This window comes from Schistocerca americana, chromosome 6, assembly GCF_021461395.2.
Source record: "Schistocerca americana isolate TAMUIC-IGC-003095 chromosome 6, iqSchAmer2.1, whole genome shotgun sequence".
NCBI lineage: Eukaryota > Metazoa > Arthropoda > Insecta > Orthoptera > Acrididae > Schistocerca > Schistocerca americana.
In genome coordinates this window covers 217,049,700-217,065,506 of record NC_060124.1, presented here as the reverse complement: position 1 = coordinate 217,065,506, position 15,807 = coordinate 217,049,700, and the positions used below count along the sequence as shown (strand labels likewise).

General features: G+C 43.8%; 1 protein-coding gene across 1 annotated transcript in view; it reads left to right on the top strand.

Annotated features, from left to right (window-relative positions):
* LOC124620059 (KH domain-containing, RNA-binding, signal transduction-associated protein 2-like) overlaps positions 1-15,807 on the top strand; it is a 529,510-nt gene that overhangs the window by 433,655 nt on the left and 80,048 nt on the right. The window contains exon 3 of the mRNA XM_047146727.1: positions 9,030-9,176. Within this exon, the coding sequence (XP_047002683.1) occupies positions 9,030-9,176 (147 nt within the window). The remainder of the gene's footprint in view (positions 1-9,029; positions 9,177-15,807) is intronic.

The following is a 15,807-nucleotide window of genomic DNA, read 5'->3' as shown; positions in this document are numbered from 1 at the left end:
CGTCTTTTGTCGTGTCACGAGACAAGTCCTCCCTCATACAGGGCTTAATTGTACTCTTTCCACGTATACACCCCCTTTTCTGGATTTAACTGTGGAACCCCCATTGCACGCTTATAGTCACCACCCTTGCTTTCAATTTCACCGAAGGTAGTCTGCCATCCCAGTTTACGTACACAACTGGTAGCGTTCTTCTTCTTGTGCTAACTTTGTACTAGGATTTTTGAAGATGGAACACTTCCAAAACGCGTCACACACACATTGTGATCATTTAAGTCATTGTTCACTTGCTGTATGACTTTTTTGCGTCCTAGACATATTAACTACAGATCTATGCATATTTATAGAATGGTCGTCGGCCTCCAACGTGCCTTGATGTCACAGCTATATTTATCGTCGAAAGTTCCTTTCGCTTTTCTATATGCTTAGTCAGTCCTCCCAACCCCCATTCCTTTTTCGATGTTTTCACTTCTTTCCTGCTGCTATTTTGGCTTGGCTGCTCTGCACTTTCTATTTATTTCAATCCTAAGGGATTATATTGCTGTATCCTAGTCTTTCCCTGAATATTTCTGTACATCCGCCTTTCGGCGATTAACTGAACTATTTCTTCTCTTACTCCTGACTTCTTCAATTAACTTCCTTGTATCTATGTTTTTTTCTCCATCATCTCTGGCTGCGCTCTTTATAAATGTCCATTTGTTCGTAAAAACTCCCACCGAGTTTTCGTTATTGCAATATCTATAGTCTCAGAGAACTTCAAGTATATCTCTTCATTCCTCAATACTTTCGTATCCCACAACCTTCCACACTGATCCTTTTGTACGATTCTCTTAAACTTCAGTCTATTCTTCATCATTACTAAACTCATATCTGAGTCTGTATCTTGCACCTCGGTGAACATTAAAATGCAACATGTGATTTCGGAATCTCTGTCTGACCATATGTAAACCGACTGGCATCCTCTGGTGCCTCTGGGTTTTTCCGAGTATACCTCTTCGCCTTTTGGTTCTTGTACGGAGTGTCTGCTATTTTTGCTATTACTATCTGATATTTATTGCAGAACTGAACTAGTCTTTCTCCTCTCTCATACCTAGTGACAAGCCCATATTCCCCTGTAGCCCTTTCTTCTAATCTTCCTCCTACAACCATGACCATCTCCATTTAGATACTGAATTAACCTTTCAGTGTCCTCATGTTCCTTCTATATCTTTTCTTCTGCTTGCGGCGTCGGAACGTGTACCTGACCTACTGTTGTTGGTATTGGTTTCCTGCGTAACCTATTGAGAACCAACCTATCACTGAACTGTTCACAGTTACTGTCTGTCCTACCTTCCTATCCATAATGATTACTATTCCCGTTATACTATTTTCTGCTGCTGTTGATAATACCCTTTACTCATTGACCAGAAATCCTTATTCTTTTTTCATTTCACTTCACTGATCCCCACTATATCTAGACTGAGCCTTAGCATTGCCTTTTCCACAATTTCTAGCTTCCCCACCATGTTCAGAGTTCTGACATTCCACATTCCGACTCTTAAAACGTTTCCTTTCATTGGTTATTCAATCTTTTCCTCATGGTCATCGCCCCCCCCCCACCCCCCTCCTTGGCAGTCCCATCTTCGAGATCCTAATGGGAGACTAGTCCAAAATCTTTTAGCAATGGAGATATCATCATGAAAGCTTTTTCAATTACAGGCCACATGTCCTGTGGATACACAAGATGTGTCTTCAATGCATTGGTCCCTATTGCATTCTGCATTCTCATGCACTTGATCATTGATGATTATTCCGACTTTTAGGCGCAGTTCACCACCAAAATGGCAAGTCTCTTTCACAAATGGACTGGCTGAACGAGAGTGACTTCTTCCGCCATCGCTGATGATTTTTATTCAAAATTCAAGCAGTGTCAAGATCCGAACCCAGGACCCAGGACGTTTTGATTACTAGCCGAAGACGCTATCCTCGTTCACTTTTTTGTTTTCTTTTTTTTTCTTTAGCATAATTTCATGCCCCTCCCTCATATGTCCGGGTGATGGCTGGCAGTGGCACAGTTCTCCGCTCTTCAGCTGAGAGGCTTTACAGAAATACATTAAAAGAGGAACTCAAACATAAAAAGGGGAAAAAGGGGGACATAACAATATAGATAATGGAGATAATGGAAGTTAAAATTCACATTAACATGAGGACATGCACTGGGGGACAGTTAAAAAGTCGACATAAAGTTAAAAGGACACAGCTGCCAATTCGTGGGGCACTTAAAATACACTGGAGTCAAACACAAGTTAAAAGTGGGCCACAGTATAAAAAGCACACAGAGCCTGACACTCAATAAACCACTGGAAACGACAGAGCACTCACGAAGAATAAAAAATCACTGGGAGTGACATGCCAAGTGACGGGTGGCCGGAGAGGAGGGAAAAAAAAGAGTGGAGGAAGGTGTGATAGGGGGGTGGTGGGAGGGGGGTGGCTGGGGAAGAAGTAAGAGGAAAATTGGGGGCAAGAGACCGGTGGGGCAGGAGATGAAGAGGTAAGACAAGGCAGAAGGGATGCAGAGACAGACATGGGGGGGGGGGGGGGGTATGGGAAAGGCAGGGGGTGTAGGAAGGAGGAAAACCGCTCAGGGGGAGGGAAGGGAAGGGAAGGGGAGAGGGAGCCCTGAGGAGTAGGAGTAGGAAAGTGAGATTAGAGTTTGGTAGGAAGGGTAGATGTCATGTCTAAGCTCATCATCCAGGAGGGTTAGGTGCTGGAAGTTGCGGTAGGAAAGGAGGTGGAGGATGTGGATGTGTAGAGCGGTTCACTTTTTTGTATCTGTTTTTCTTTTTGTCATTTTTCGTCAGTGGTTCTGTGAACATAACGTCTTCCAGATTCCGTCGACGAGAATATCACTATATTCTCTATTAAGACTACGGTACAGCTCGATTTTGAGTACTAATAGCAAGAAAACCAGAATTCAGGACTAACAGGATGCTTAACACCGAAGATGCACGGTCTGAGTGACAGGACTGGTACAAATCCACGGAATAACAGCCTCACTGGGAGCTGAGCAACAGGTCGCTTTGTGGCAGTGCACGTCAGAGCACTGCGCAAAACTCATAAACGGGAGATCAATATGTATTTGTTCCTGAACAAAATATGATCGTCTTTGTGCGGTCTGCCATCCCTCAAAGTTTTTCGGTGACGTCCTGGAAACCGCCGTATAAACTACGAATATTCTATGTTCCAAATCGTATAACTGGTTCTCATTCAAAAATGGTTCAAATGGCTCTGAGCACTATGGGACTTAACATCTTAGGTCATCAGTCCCCTAGAACTTAGAACTACTTAAACCTAACTAACCTAAGGACATCACACACATCCATGCCCGAGGCAGGATTCGAACCTGCGACCGTAGCAGTCCCGCGGTTCCGGACTGCAGCGCCTAGAACCGCATGGCCACCGCGGCCGGCGGTTCTCATTTTTTTCGTTTATTATGTATTATGAAATCCCGAAGTTTCCTCATTATCATTTTGCCGTTATCAAGCTTTCCATATTGGGGTGGTCTCCAATCGCTATCCCCCAAACTTGTGGGATCACGGTTTTTTTTTTCTGAATAATCTTCCACTACTTGCATTCTGCCTCTAATGATCTCAATGTCGACGGAACATTAAACCCAGTCTTTCTTCTTACCTTCTAGATGTGTTGGTTTCCCTCAACAGTCGAACTTATCTCGCAATTCCTAAGAATGTGACAAGACGAAGGGTAGGGCGTTGTAAGATGGAGCGCTGTGGGATGTCTGGCTCATCAACCAGGACCTGTCCGACTTGCGAGACCCTGCCAGTAATTACACTACCGTCTGAATAGCTCTTTGTCTCATACGACCATACAGGCATCTCCACATGGAAGGACACTGTTTCTATGAGGTGCTGTAGAAGTTAGATAGGTATACTAGTATATAATAATTAACGTGAAACTTTTGTAATTCAAGTCATTCTTTATAGGACAACAATTTCAACTTATCAGTACTTCAATCTGTACTCACACTCGTCATTGGATATACAAAACTGTACTATGTGTCACTAAGGAACGCTTCCATTGAAAATTATTGAAGTTTAATCAAACACCGTGTAGCAGAATTATCATTTGTCGTCATATGTGAATGATTATTAATGATAAACACTTGAGGCTCATGTATTCGACGATTTTCCTACATAGATTGTTACTGCCTTATTTCCAGTGAATTACTTATCTAATATGACTTATGTCACTTTATGTATTCACAGTAATTAATGCGAATTTGTTTTGCTCAAGATTCTCTCCACGTCCCCTCGCAACACACCACCATGCTCCATTCTCAGATGTTACTGCCAAAGAAATGACACGCACTGTCATACCGAGAAACCAGCATTGTTGTCACCATAATCCCCAACTAAAGTCCGGCTACAGAAGGTACTGGCCGCCCGGTAGATATGATACCCTCGGACGCTGTACCAATCATTTGGTTGGGAAGCTGCAATGGCTGACCTTTATTATGTCGAAAGTGCGGATTGCCACAGCCACGCAGACCGCGCTAATCAGCTTTTCGACGCTGCCCTTAATAGCACAACGGAAATGATCGAGCTAAATTTCGACAGTGTAGCCGGCCACGTTTTCAAGTGATGACCTAATCCCTTTATACTACACTGAATGAACGTAAGTGTATTAGTTGAGAGTAATTAATTCTACATCTGGTATTCTGTGCTAATGGAATAAAATTCAATTTGCTGTCCAGCCTAAATGCAATAAAACTGTACTCAGATACTCGCCCTCTACCTTTACTTAAATGTGCTAATACCAGGATCAAGACAATTAAATAAACGTTATTTTCTGGCATTAAGTATAGTTGCCTCACGTGTATTTTGTTCACATAATGGAATAATAAGTATGGTTGCACGAAGGAATGAACTCAGTTACTTGAAATACACTGATGTGCTGAATCCATGCGACTCGCAAAATATTCTAAAGATACCAGACCCAAACGCATGTACACTGGCTGTAGAATTCGAATACCGGGCGGCCAATCAGAACAAAGCACACATGTAACAAGTTCGCACACACGCCGTATGATGGCGGTTTCCATATCTACTCACTTCAGAAAACTATTTGTCCACCACACGAGAATCATGGTAAATACACTGAATATATGGGGCTTGTGTGACCACTATTTTATGAATAACTGAATAACTGTTGGGAGGTATGTGGAGCAAACGCATTTACTTGTTGGTGCTGTTACAGCGACAATGTTGTCGTAGGTCGACTAATTGTAATGTTATGACTGGAAAAACATTTTATTTTGAAGACAAACCATGTACTACATTACTTTAACGACTGAGAGCCATATCCTAACCCAGGGGGAACAGCACAACAAGGATTAAGACTCTTGACAGTCTCGCGTTTAACAGTATTTTTCAAAATATTCGCTATTGTTGCACCTCACCTCGCTTCAGTATTCCTAGACAGTATGCAGATGATGAATCTCGTTGCTGTCATTTGGCAATTTCGTGTTCAAAATAATCTCGAGACCGGTTGTACACCTTTTGCAGGTGATTATAAGACTCCTGTAATGTCGCAGCCGGGGCCATGAGCTTGATGTAGTGGGATTGCAATTACAGGATGTGCACAATGTGAAATGCTTGGGACTGGCGTATTTCATGAGTACATTTCTCTCTGTATACAATGTCCTACTACATGGCACCGGCCCAACAGTTTCATTTGACTGAGTAATACGACACAGATCAAGACCGAGGCACACAATAGCAATGTCCACGAAATGCTCGGATTTGATATCGTGCGCCCGTATTGTTTCAACAGTGACCCATCGATTTGCTCCATTGCCGCCGCGAAAATTATCAGAGATCATCCACTGCCTTTGCACAGTTCAGACGGTGCGGTGCACACGTTAAAATAAATGTCTTTGCGCAAGAAAACCAATACACAAGCCGCGCATCACGTTCCTTGTGAGACCTGAGTCTCTCCTTGTGTATACTGCGATCAAGTAACTTAGGGAATGCAGCCGGGTGACGATGTCGACAACCACCGATGTTTGACAGGAGCAAACCCCGCCATTTTCAAGGCAAAACAGCAGAAATTAAGCGCTTTTTAAGGGAACTTAGAACCACGGTCTTCAGAGAAACGCTGGAAAGGTAACACTCGCATACACTATGAACACCAGTTCCTTCGCAAACCAAAGACGACCGACGTCAGAAGTTATCGATGGTGAAATTAATAATCGACAGCTGAGGTAGCATCAACTCTGTCCTTCTGTTTTTTGAGACGGCAGAGAGCAGGATTCCACGCATAATTTAAACAAAAACCACCATATCTGTTTACACGACGACTTGCTGATTTGATTTCAAAAGTTTCTTCAATAACGCTATCTCACTAGCTGGAATGGTGTGCCAGAATCTCCGTGCTGTTATATTCTGTAGGATGACCGGTGGCAAGACAATGTAACTGCGGATTTGCTCGGCTGTTGTAAGCGTTACAGCCACATACGCTCAATACTCCGGTCCTCCATAGTTCTGATAGTCTGGCCAATATATGGCATGCCACATCTGCAAGAAATACGGTAGACACTCGCCTCACGCAAATCACGAGCATCCCTCTCGGAACCTGAAAGAAGCCTGATCTTAAATAATAGTGGAAAAAACACTTCACTTTATATTTCCGCTAAATACGACTAATTTTGTTCGATATGCTCCCTGAGTAAGGCAAAATGGCCGTACTGTTTGGTTCCACATCGGTGTTATCGTCACTTACTCGGTGCACAGTGGGTCGATAGCGCAGCGCACGTCTGATCTGGCTGTCTCTATAACCATTCTGACGAACGGTGACTTCGAGATAGAGTAACACAGCTGACAAACGCTCAGGACCTGAGATGACATGGGTCCTGTGAACCAAGGTAGGAGGTACCACTTCACATTGAGATGGATGGTAAAAACTATCACCCTGCAGACACAAGTCAGTATAAGTTTGCTTCCTATACAGGGCATGTTCCAAGATACCATCTACCATCTTGACCCATCAAGGGAGGGAAGACAGCCATCATTTCCCATCTCCTTCATGAAACAAATATTCGCGTGGATTGAATTCAGATTTTCTAAAAAGTCGTTCAAATTCTCACTGCTATGAGGCTAAACAACAACACTATCGCCTACGTACCTGAAAAAGACACAAATTTCAAAGCCGCTGACTCCAAAGCACGTCCCTCGAAATCTTCTATAAACAAACTGGCAATAACAGGTGACAACGGGCATCCCACTGCTACTCCATCGCTTTTGCTCGTAGTCCCGATTATTGAATATGAAGTAAGTGGAAGTCAACACATGTCTCAGTAGGAACGTTAATTCTTCACCAAACTTAACTTCAGTCAACCATAACGAATAAGACAGAGAAACACGACGAGAAGAGAGACTACATTAAGACTTACCAAATATTAGAGTCATTCAAAAGCGTTCCCTCTAATCGACATAAGAAATACGCCGAGTTCTTAGTGTGGTACTCACGCCGACCTACTATAGGGCTCAACGGAGTAACAAGCAGTCCTGCTACAACATATGTCGGAACACCAATGCTACAGTCGCGCGAAGAGGAATCGCTACTATGTGGACCTCAGGGTGCCGTATAACCTAGAGGGACCAGCACGATAAGGATTAAGACCCTTGATATTCTCCTGCGATAAGGAACTTTTCATCAGGAGATTGTTAGTCTTTCTGTCAACACTTTTTGTGGGGTCTTCACCAATCTTGCCATGCGCTGAATCAGGCAGTAAACACTGCATTTTTTCAACACAATCCCGCTTGTACAAAACAACGGTAGCATTGCCCTCATCTGCAAGTAAATTAACAATTTCCGGATCAACTCTAAATCAAAGTAAAGCACCTGTCTCAGCTACTGTGATGTTACTCTTGAGTGGACGTGTGCCAGTCAAGAAACCCACACATGATTGTTACCAGGAGGGCTATTTGGAAGGTAAGGAATGATGGGTCACAAAATGGAAACCACAGTGAAAATCAAAACTGTTTTATTTGCAACGGTTAGCTACATCTTCCAGCAGCTTCTCTACACAGTTGACGCTCAGGCTTAGTCATCTGTCGTAGCGTTGTACCAACTTTTCGATACAGTTGTTAGTAGAAGACAGTGCTTTTCGTCAATATTCTACTCTGGATTGCAGCTCCTTGTCTGTGTCAAAATATTGTCTTCATAGACAGCGGTTCATTTGAGCAGAGATGAACCTCAGAGGTAGCCAATTACAGGCTGTATTGTGTGGATCAAACACTTCCAATCCAACACGCTGCAGGAGTATCTTCATTGCCCCTGCAGAGAGCGGCTGAGAATTGTCGTGTAGAACAAACCGCATGGCAGTTATGTTAAGTGGATTGCATAGCTTCAGGCGAACTCTTTCGCCAGGCCCTCGTACTTGGCGGGAGACGCTAATTTCTAGCCATCTTTACGTTCTCACTGTGACCTCAGAACTAAAAAGAGCGACATGATGCGATCGACAGGTGTACTGGATGCAGTACCCTACGCATCTGTGCAAGGCTTCATCAGATTTTCATTGCTTTTCCATTTCGCCACCGCTCATTCCTTACTTTCCGAATAACCCTCGTATATGGAAAGAAATATTATGGAAGTATGAGTCAATAACTTTCTATTGGAGTGCGGGTGCTGGACAGAGAAGGATGAGGGAAGACACATATAGGGGGAGGAGCAGAGAGCAAAGGGGTGGGGGCGGAGGCCGAGAAGGACAGAGAGTGGGGGAGGAGCAGGTTTACAGAGAGAGGGATACGAGGTGAAGGACAGAGAGGGGGAAGTGAAGAAGGTGGGCAGTTACGGTTGGGAGGAGAAGATGGGCTAAGAGAACGAGTAGGATGAGATGGAATGATGGAAGACTGGAATAAATACATACCCAGGCAATAATAAGTACTCAATAGTAACGAATGAAGGTAAATACTAAAAGCAAACCTTATTCGTATATGCGGCCTAGATCTGTACCTTCACACGCTGTGTTGCAGGAGGAGGAACTGCGGTGCTCGGGCGACCCCAAGTTCTCTCACCTGAGCGACGATCTGCACGTCGAGATCACGGCGTTCGCCCCGCCGGCAGAGGCGCACGCACGCATCGCATACGCTCTCGCCGAGGTGCGACGTTTCCTAGTACCGGTGAGTACATAGTCTTCTTAATAAGAAGTGAACTTTACTTCGGTGCTTGGCAGTGCTTGATAATTATATTAAAAAGGACGAGACATCCTAATGTTATGCAAAATTATATTTACAGTAGAGCGTCGATTATCCGAAGTAATTGGGGGACATGGGTGTCCGGAAAACTGGTATGTTCGGGTAATCGATCTGTACATGTTTATTTGCCAAAACGAAGTACTGTACAGTAAATTTATTCATAAAAACAGACATCTCTTTTAGTATTACAAAGTAACATACAAAGGCAACTTCAGTAGGAATATATAGTATGCGGCACAGTTTATTAAACTTCTTCACGTAGCAGCACACAAGCGGTCGTAACAGAGAACAGAAGGTGACTGTTTGCACCGTGAGAAGCTCTTCTTGGGGGCGCGCAATCCTTCAAACTGCGCGGAGCGGCACGCCTCAACTCTAAGCTGGTGCAGCTGTTGCTGTGAACAGCTTTGATACTGCCGCTACTTCTACTGCCAGTGCCAAGCCGACAGAAGTGTGCTGATTGCTGAAACACAGCGACTGGCGGCTTGGCCGGTGAGCAGCGCCTTGTGAAGGCCCCATTAGAAGCAATGTTCCGCCAGCGGTGGCCCAGTGCGGCGACTACTGTGGGAAACTTGGTTTGGGAGTGAGGGGGATGATGGACGGTAGGGTGGGAGAGTAACAGGTGCGAGCGAGTACACAGTTCGGTTAAGCGGTCGTTCGGTTGACCGACGTTCGGATAATCGACGCTCTACTGTATTTGGTTCCGAAGATGCTTTCGGCTTCTTAGGCCATCTTCAGGTGATAACTGAATGATTGAAACACAGATAAAAATGATGTAAACTTACACGGATGTTATTTGTACAGAAAATATAAAATTTATGTAGAGTGTTTACATTGCAAAACGTTTCATTTATTCTCACATATAAATAATTTGATTAACCAAAACGAAGAAATGGCGAGATAACAAAGTTTTTACGTGGAAATTGCAAGAACCCCCCACTCGTACTAAACCTCCAGAAATGTCTTAGTTTAGCCGGTGATTCCGTAGACGGTGGTACAAGGGACGTACAGTACAACTGGCCACGCTTTCCCGCCCGAGTTTTGCGATAATTAAGCCAGTCCGTCGTTGAATTGACTTAGTGAGCCGCCGCGTAGGAATTCTTCCTATCTGTTATGTGGAGATGCTCTCGTAGTTTTATTTCCTGTTGCAGAGCAGTAGCAGCGCTGCCGGATTCTGAAAATACAATCCTACTGTCTGTGTTTTACGTAATGAAGCGGGAAGAAATTCTTTGACCAAATAATTTTTTTTAGAAGGGATGCCATTGTGGTGCGGTTATTTAAGAAACACTGTACAATGAACTTGTGCACACTGATTGTAAGCCAACTACTAATGGTAAGAGAGCATGGTGTACCACATGACTAGATCGAAAGGCACCCTGTCGACAACTGAAGACTACAGTGCACAGTCTGTAATTAGAGCGTATGGTACAGTGCGTGTAAGACAGTACATCTGCGCATATGCCAAAATTATTCATTTATTTATTTATATCAACATTTCCTGGCATTTTAAAATTACGGAAAGGTAATATTTATGACGCGTGGACTCCTTCTAATCTCTTAGTGGCTAAACGCAGCTTGGGTTAGCAAATATTTATTAGTAACAATTACTTTATTCGCATCAGAATAAATATACTTTCCGTACGTATCTCTCTGCTGACGTCACAAGTGATTGATGCCTCGGTACCTGATCCCATTGGCTCTGCAGGCGCCAAATGGTCAATCGCCTCTGCTAGCCACAGTGGGAAACACCCGCTCGCTCTTTACTCCGTACTTATTGCAGTCCCGATACTTTCACTTCACGTATGTGGAATAGCGAAACTGGTAATAAAGTAAAATACGCTCTTAGCTGCTAATAAGGTGAACCATACTAGAAACATTTAACAACTGGTGGAAAAGAAGATGAATTTGGAATCTGAATCTGATATTTGGTACTTGATTTAACAAAGTGGAAAAATGAAACAGAGGCTGATCAATAAATACTAAGCTGTTATTCTGTGTCATACTTATGTTTACTTCTAGTATTCCCAGTAGGTTTATCTTTCTGCTTTTCTTAACAGAATGTAAAGCTTCACATTCTACGTCATGTGGATGGTGTTTTGTTAAAAGATGTTCAGAAAAAGTTGAACCGTTCGTCCTTAATGCTAGGTTCTCTCATATTCCGAAAACCTCATTGTCACAGCTCTGCCTGACTGACGAAGACATATTTTTTCACACTGCTTGTATGTGATGTCATACACAGAACTACGTGCCCAGGATTGCAGTTTTTCTTTACTACTGAATAAAATTTTGATATGGTATTGATGTTGTAAAATGCAGGTCTCCACCTGCGAGAGTTTTAATTTTTTTCAAGGTCATCTGAAATGTTGCCAATAAATCGGATTTTGCACTAGGATGCATAACTACTGACTGTTTGCTGCGCACCAGAGCACAGTACACAGTTTCTTTTCTTGCCGTACATTACCAGTCAGGGCAGAGCTATAAGCCATTGCTGGAAACGATATGTTTGGTCGTCTGCTCTTCTGTTTGAAAGGCTGATTCAGATAATGAAGGAAATAAGTTGTGTGGCCATTAAGTTCTGTTTCAGTTACCTTTTGATCATGTATTTTTATGTAAATTAAGCGATTCTTGTATTTTTTAGACTCCTGAAAAGACATTTTCTCCGGTTACTTTCCATGCTTGCGTGTAGCGCAGTGGTTAGCACACTGGACTCGCAATCGGGAGGACGACGGTTCAGACCCGCGTCCTGCCTGCTGACGTTTAGATCTTCCGTGATTTCTCTAAATCGCTAAAGGAAAATGTCGGGATGGTTCCTTTGAAAGGTGCACGGCCGTTTTCCTTCCCCATCCTTACCTAATCCGAGCTTGTGCTCCGTCTCTAAAGACCTCGTTTTCGAAGGGACGTTAAACACTAATCTCCTGTTCCTCCCGCGCTTGCGTTACTTCGAACTAAGACGTGGCTGCACCTAGTCATAATACCAAGTTATTCATAGATACGGCAGGGTTCATGGTTGGTTTTGACGCGTTATACGACGATAATTTTGTGTTTATGGGAAAGGCTGCACTAGTAGAGGGGTATAGTCGCGTTCCTGTCGAGGTAGCGCTTGTCGAATAGCTCATTCATAAATATTATTTATGGAGTGGCAATCAGAATCAAATTATGGATATATGGACAGTGCTAAGCATCCTTTAAGCTGAAGAAATGCTAATAATACGAATAACTCTGAAACAGGAACAGGGGAATTAATGGCTCTGAGCACTATGGGACTTAACATCTGAGATCATCAGTCCCCTAGAACTTAGCACTACTTAAACCCAACTAACATAAGGACATCATACGTATCCATGCCCGAGGCAGGATCCGAATCTGCGACCTTCTAAAGTGATTTATGTCCACGTGTGGATTCAGTTCACCATTTCATATCAGTTGTTGAAAATGGAGGAGTACGCCTCCTTCAGGTGAATTTTAATCGAAAACGAAGTATTTCTCGTAGAAAAAAATTTCGGAAGAAACACACTCATAACTATAAAGCTCCATAAATCCTGAAATTCTGCAAATAGTCTTTACTGTAGACTTCTGTTATTTCGCGACATGATTCATCGTTACAAGAGGAAGAAATCTTACAACATCGCTGTTAAAATTTGTAAACAATGAGTGTGTAAAGCTCAAATGCATGCTCTTGAGAGGATTACAGCACGAAGATGCAGAGGACTGCAGGGGTTTCGACATCATAGGTTTTGTGGCCAGTTGCTGGCAACCTAATGATGAAGCAAAGCCTCTGGAACTTAGTACATAAAAGAAAAATCTGAATATGTAGTACCTGTATAAGCTGCGTTTCATTTATGTTTTACAAAATGTACGTTAATATTGTCTATGGGTAAGCTTTAATACGTCAAAAACAAAACTTTGACAATACCAACGCCTTTGTGTCTGCCTCATTTTCCCTCTGCCTTCAATCAAACAATTAGCACATTGATTTTTCAGGAATGTTCACAGGACTGATGCTGAAATTTATAAAAATAAATGGTAACTTTATCTGTTTCGGTTTGTGTGCAAATAATGAAATGAGTCCGAACACTAGTAATCCAAAATAGTGGTCTTAAAAGAAAGGAAACCTTTCTAAGATACACTAATGACCCAACACATAATGTCCACTGTACACAGAGCGCTGGGTACATGATGCTGTAGAGAGCAGAGATGAATGGGAATTCGTTCTAGTGACGATACGAGCGAAATCCGCAGACATACGTAGGTGTGGTCCATGGCCTGAAAACGTACTTTGCGGAATGGGGGAAACTAGATTTCATGCTGACCCAACGACGGTGTCAATTATGACTGCAGTGGACGAGAGCCTATCAAGATTGGATCGTGGATCAATGGAAATTTGTTTCACCGGATGGACTTCGTGTCCGGATGCTTCGTTGTTCGGGTGAACAAATGTTCGAAATATGTACCACGTCACGGATGCAGGCCAGATGCATCCAGTATTATGGAATTGGAAATATTCACAAGCGTCTGAATGGGACCTGTGGAACTAGTCGAGAGCACTGTAATAGCTTTGGACTACATGAACATTATTGCAAACCACTTGCAACCTTTCATGATTTTGTACTGGTCACCCTTTGCGTTCATGATTTTAATGGTTGTAAGTTCTATGGAACCAAAATACTGAGGTCGTCGGTCCCTAAGCTTACACACTACTTAATCTAACTGAAACTAACTTAAGCTATGGGCAACACACACACCCATGCCCGAGGGAGGACTCGAACCTCTGACGGGACAGCGGTGCGAACCGTGACAAGGCGCCTGAGATCGCATGGTTACCCCACGCGGCTCATGATTTTTGTAGGCGTGGAAGTTGAGTAGGTTAGATTATGGCGCTACAAGAGCAGGAAATCGGGGTTATGGAGCTGGTGAGAGTGTGTTTCATGCGCCCGATAGCGTCAATTAAACAGCGTTGTCTGGAAGTATATTTTTGTTCGTTTCTGGCATGGTGAAAGGCGAACTGAGCCGCGCACTTGTGTGCGGTGAGGAATGTGGATCCTACACTCTAGAAGCAGCATGCCTTGCTGCAAGTCAGTATCCAACATCGACGTCGTGCAGGTAGTTGGACGGCAGTCCGCAGGCACATGCCTGCAGCAGTTCACCAATGGTGATTGTGGCATCCCCCAGGACTATCCAAGACGGATGCGTCCTCAAATGTGTACGAACGTTATACCACAAATGGTAAGTGTTGTGAGGATAGAAGCCTCCGACCATAATTTCCAACACTATGTACAGCCACGAAGGCGGTACCGCATAGAGCCAGGGATGCTGTACTCAGGCACCTCGTCCAACATATTAAAGACAGCAGCTGTCATTCACTTGGTACGCCTCTTCTCCAGAGGAAGGCTTAGCTCCCCTGTAACTGCTCTCAGCCACGGATGTGAGCAAACAGCTGTGGCAGGTTGGAGTGGCTCTGTCCCATCACAGCTATTTGACTTCTGGCTCGAAGGCGATGTCTTCACATGGGCTGCATGGAAGGCACCACACTTCACCTAATACGTTACCCTGTAACAAGAGAGACTTCCATGTCGTCGAAATCATAGATGAGAACGGGATGACCAGGCGCTGAAAGTGATGTTTCTGGAATGGGTTTTTTTAAGCCGGACATAACATCATCGCAGCAGGCCACTTTCCCTCTTTAACCGGAGATGTCAACTGTCTGTCAGTTTTCCCCACCTTGCATTTTCCATCTGCAATAGGATGCTATGGAGTGGCTGTGCTCATGTGTTACACGTTTGGAACTGTATTGCATGGCTCACGGATGGACGTATTGTGTGCTGTCACGCCGTACTGTTTGCTCTCCTCGCTTTCGGCTCGGCTCGGTGTGGCAATGCGCTGCGTGTGGCGCCCTGCCTACTCCAACACTGGCACTCACTGCGTGCCATAAATTCCAACTGCGACAAACCAGATGAACCGGACTTCGTTCTCTGCCAGATGCACTAAATAAGAATTTTGAAAACTTATACTTGCAGCCGGGAATTGGATCTGTAGTCCAGTGCTTTGTATTTTCACACGAGGCATTGGCGTCTTAAAGAAGGATAACTGTTGTTTCACAAGGCCAGAATCGTGCTACAAGGGTTTGAGAAGCCTGGTAGTGAACTCAGTCTTGGCCACCAGATTCGCCTGATCTGAACCCGATGCAACACATCCGAGGCGCTACAGGCGCCAGCTGTGTGTCCACAAACAACTCGCCCATAACTTCTGGGAATAGCGTGACCTTTGGGTAGATATCTGGTGCCACATACGTCTGGAACTCCACCAAGAGTTTGTCTAATCCATGACCCACAGAATCTGCTGGACTGCAGTACGAAGGCGGACCAATATTCTATTAAGCTGGTACGGTAGTTGCTGTTGAGGAGTGCCGAGCTAACATTAATACAGGCATATGTAAAAACGGATTTATTAACAACTAGCTCTCACTCGAAATTTATTAAAAATACTTTGTTCTACTCCTTTTATTTTTTTGTCGTTTTAAGGGGTGGCCGTTACAAGGCTTACTCTTAATTGATAATGTTTA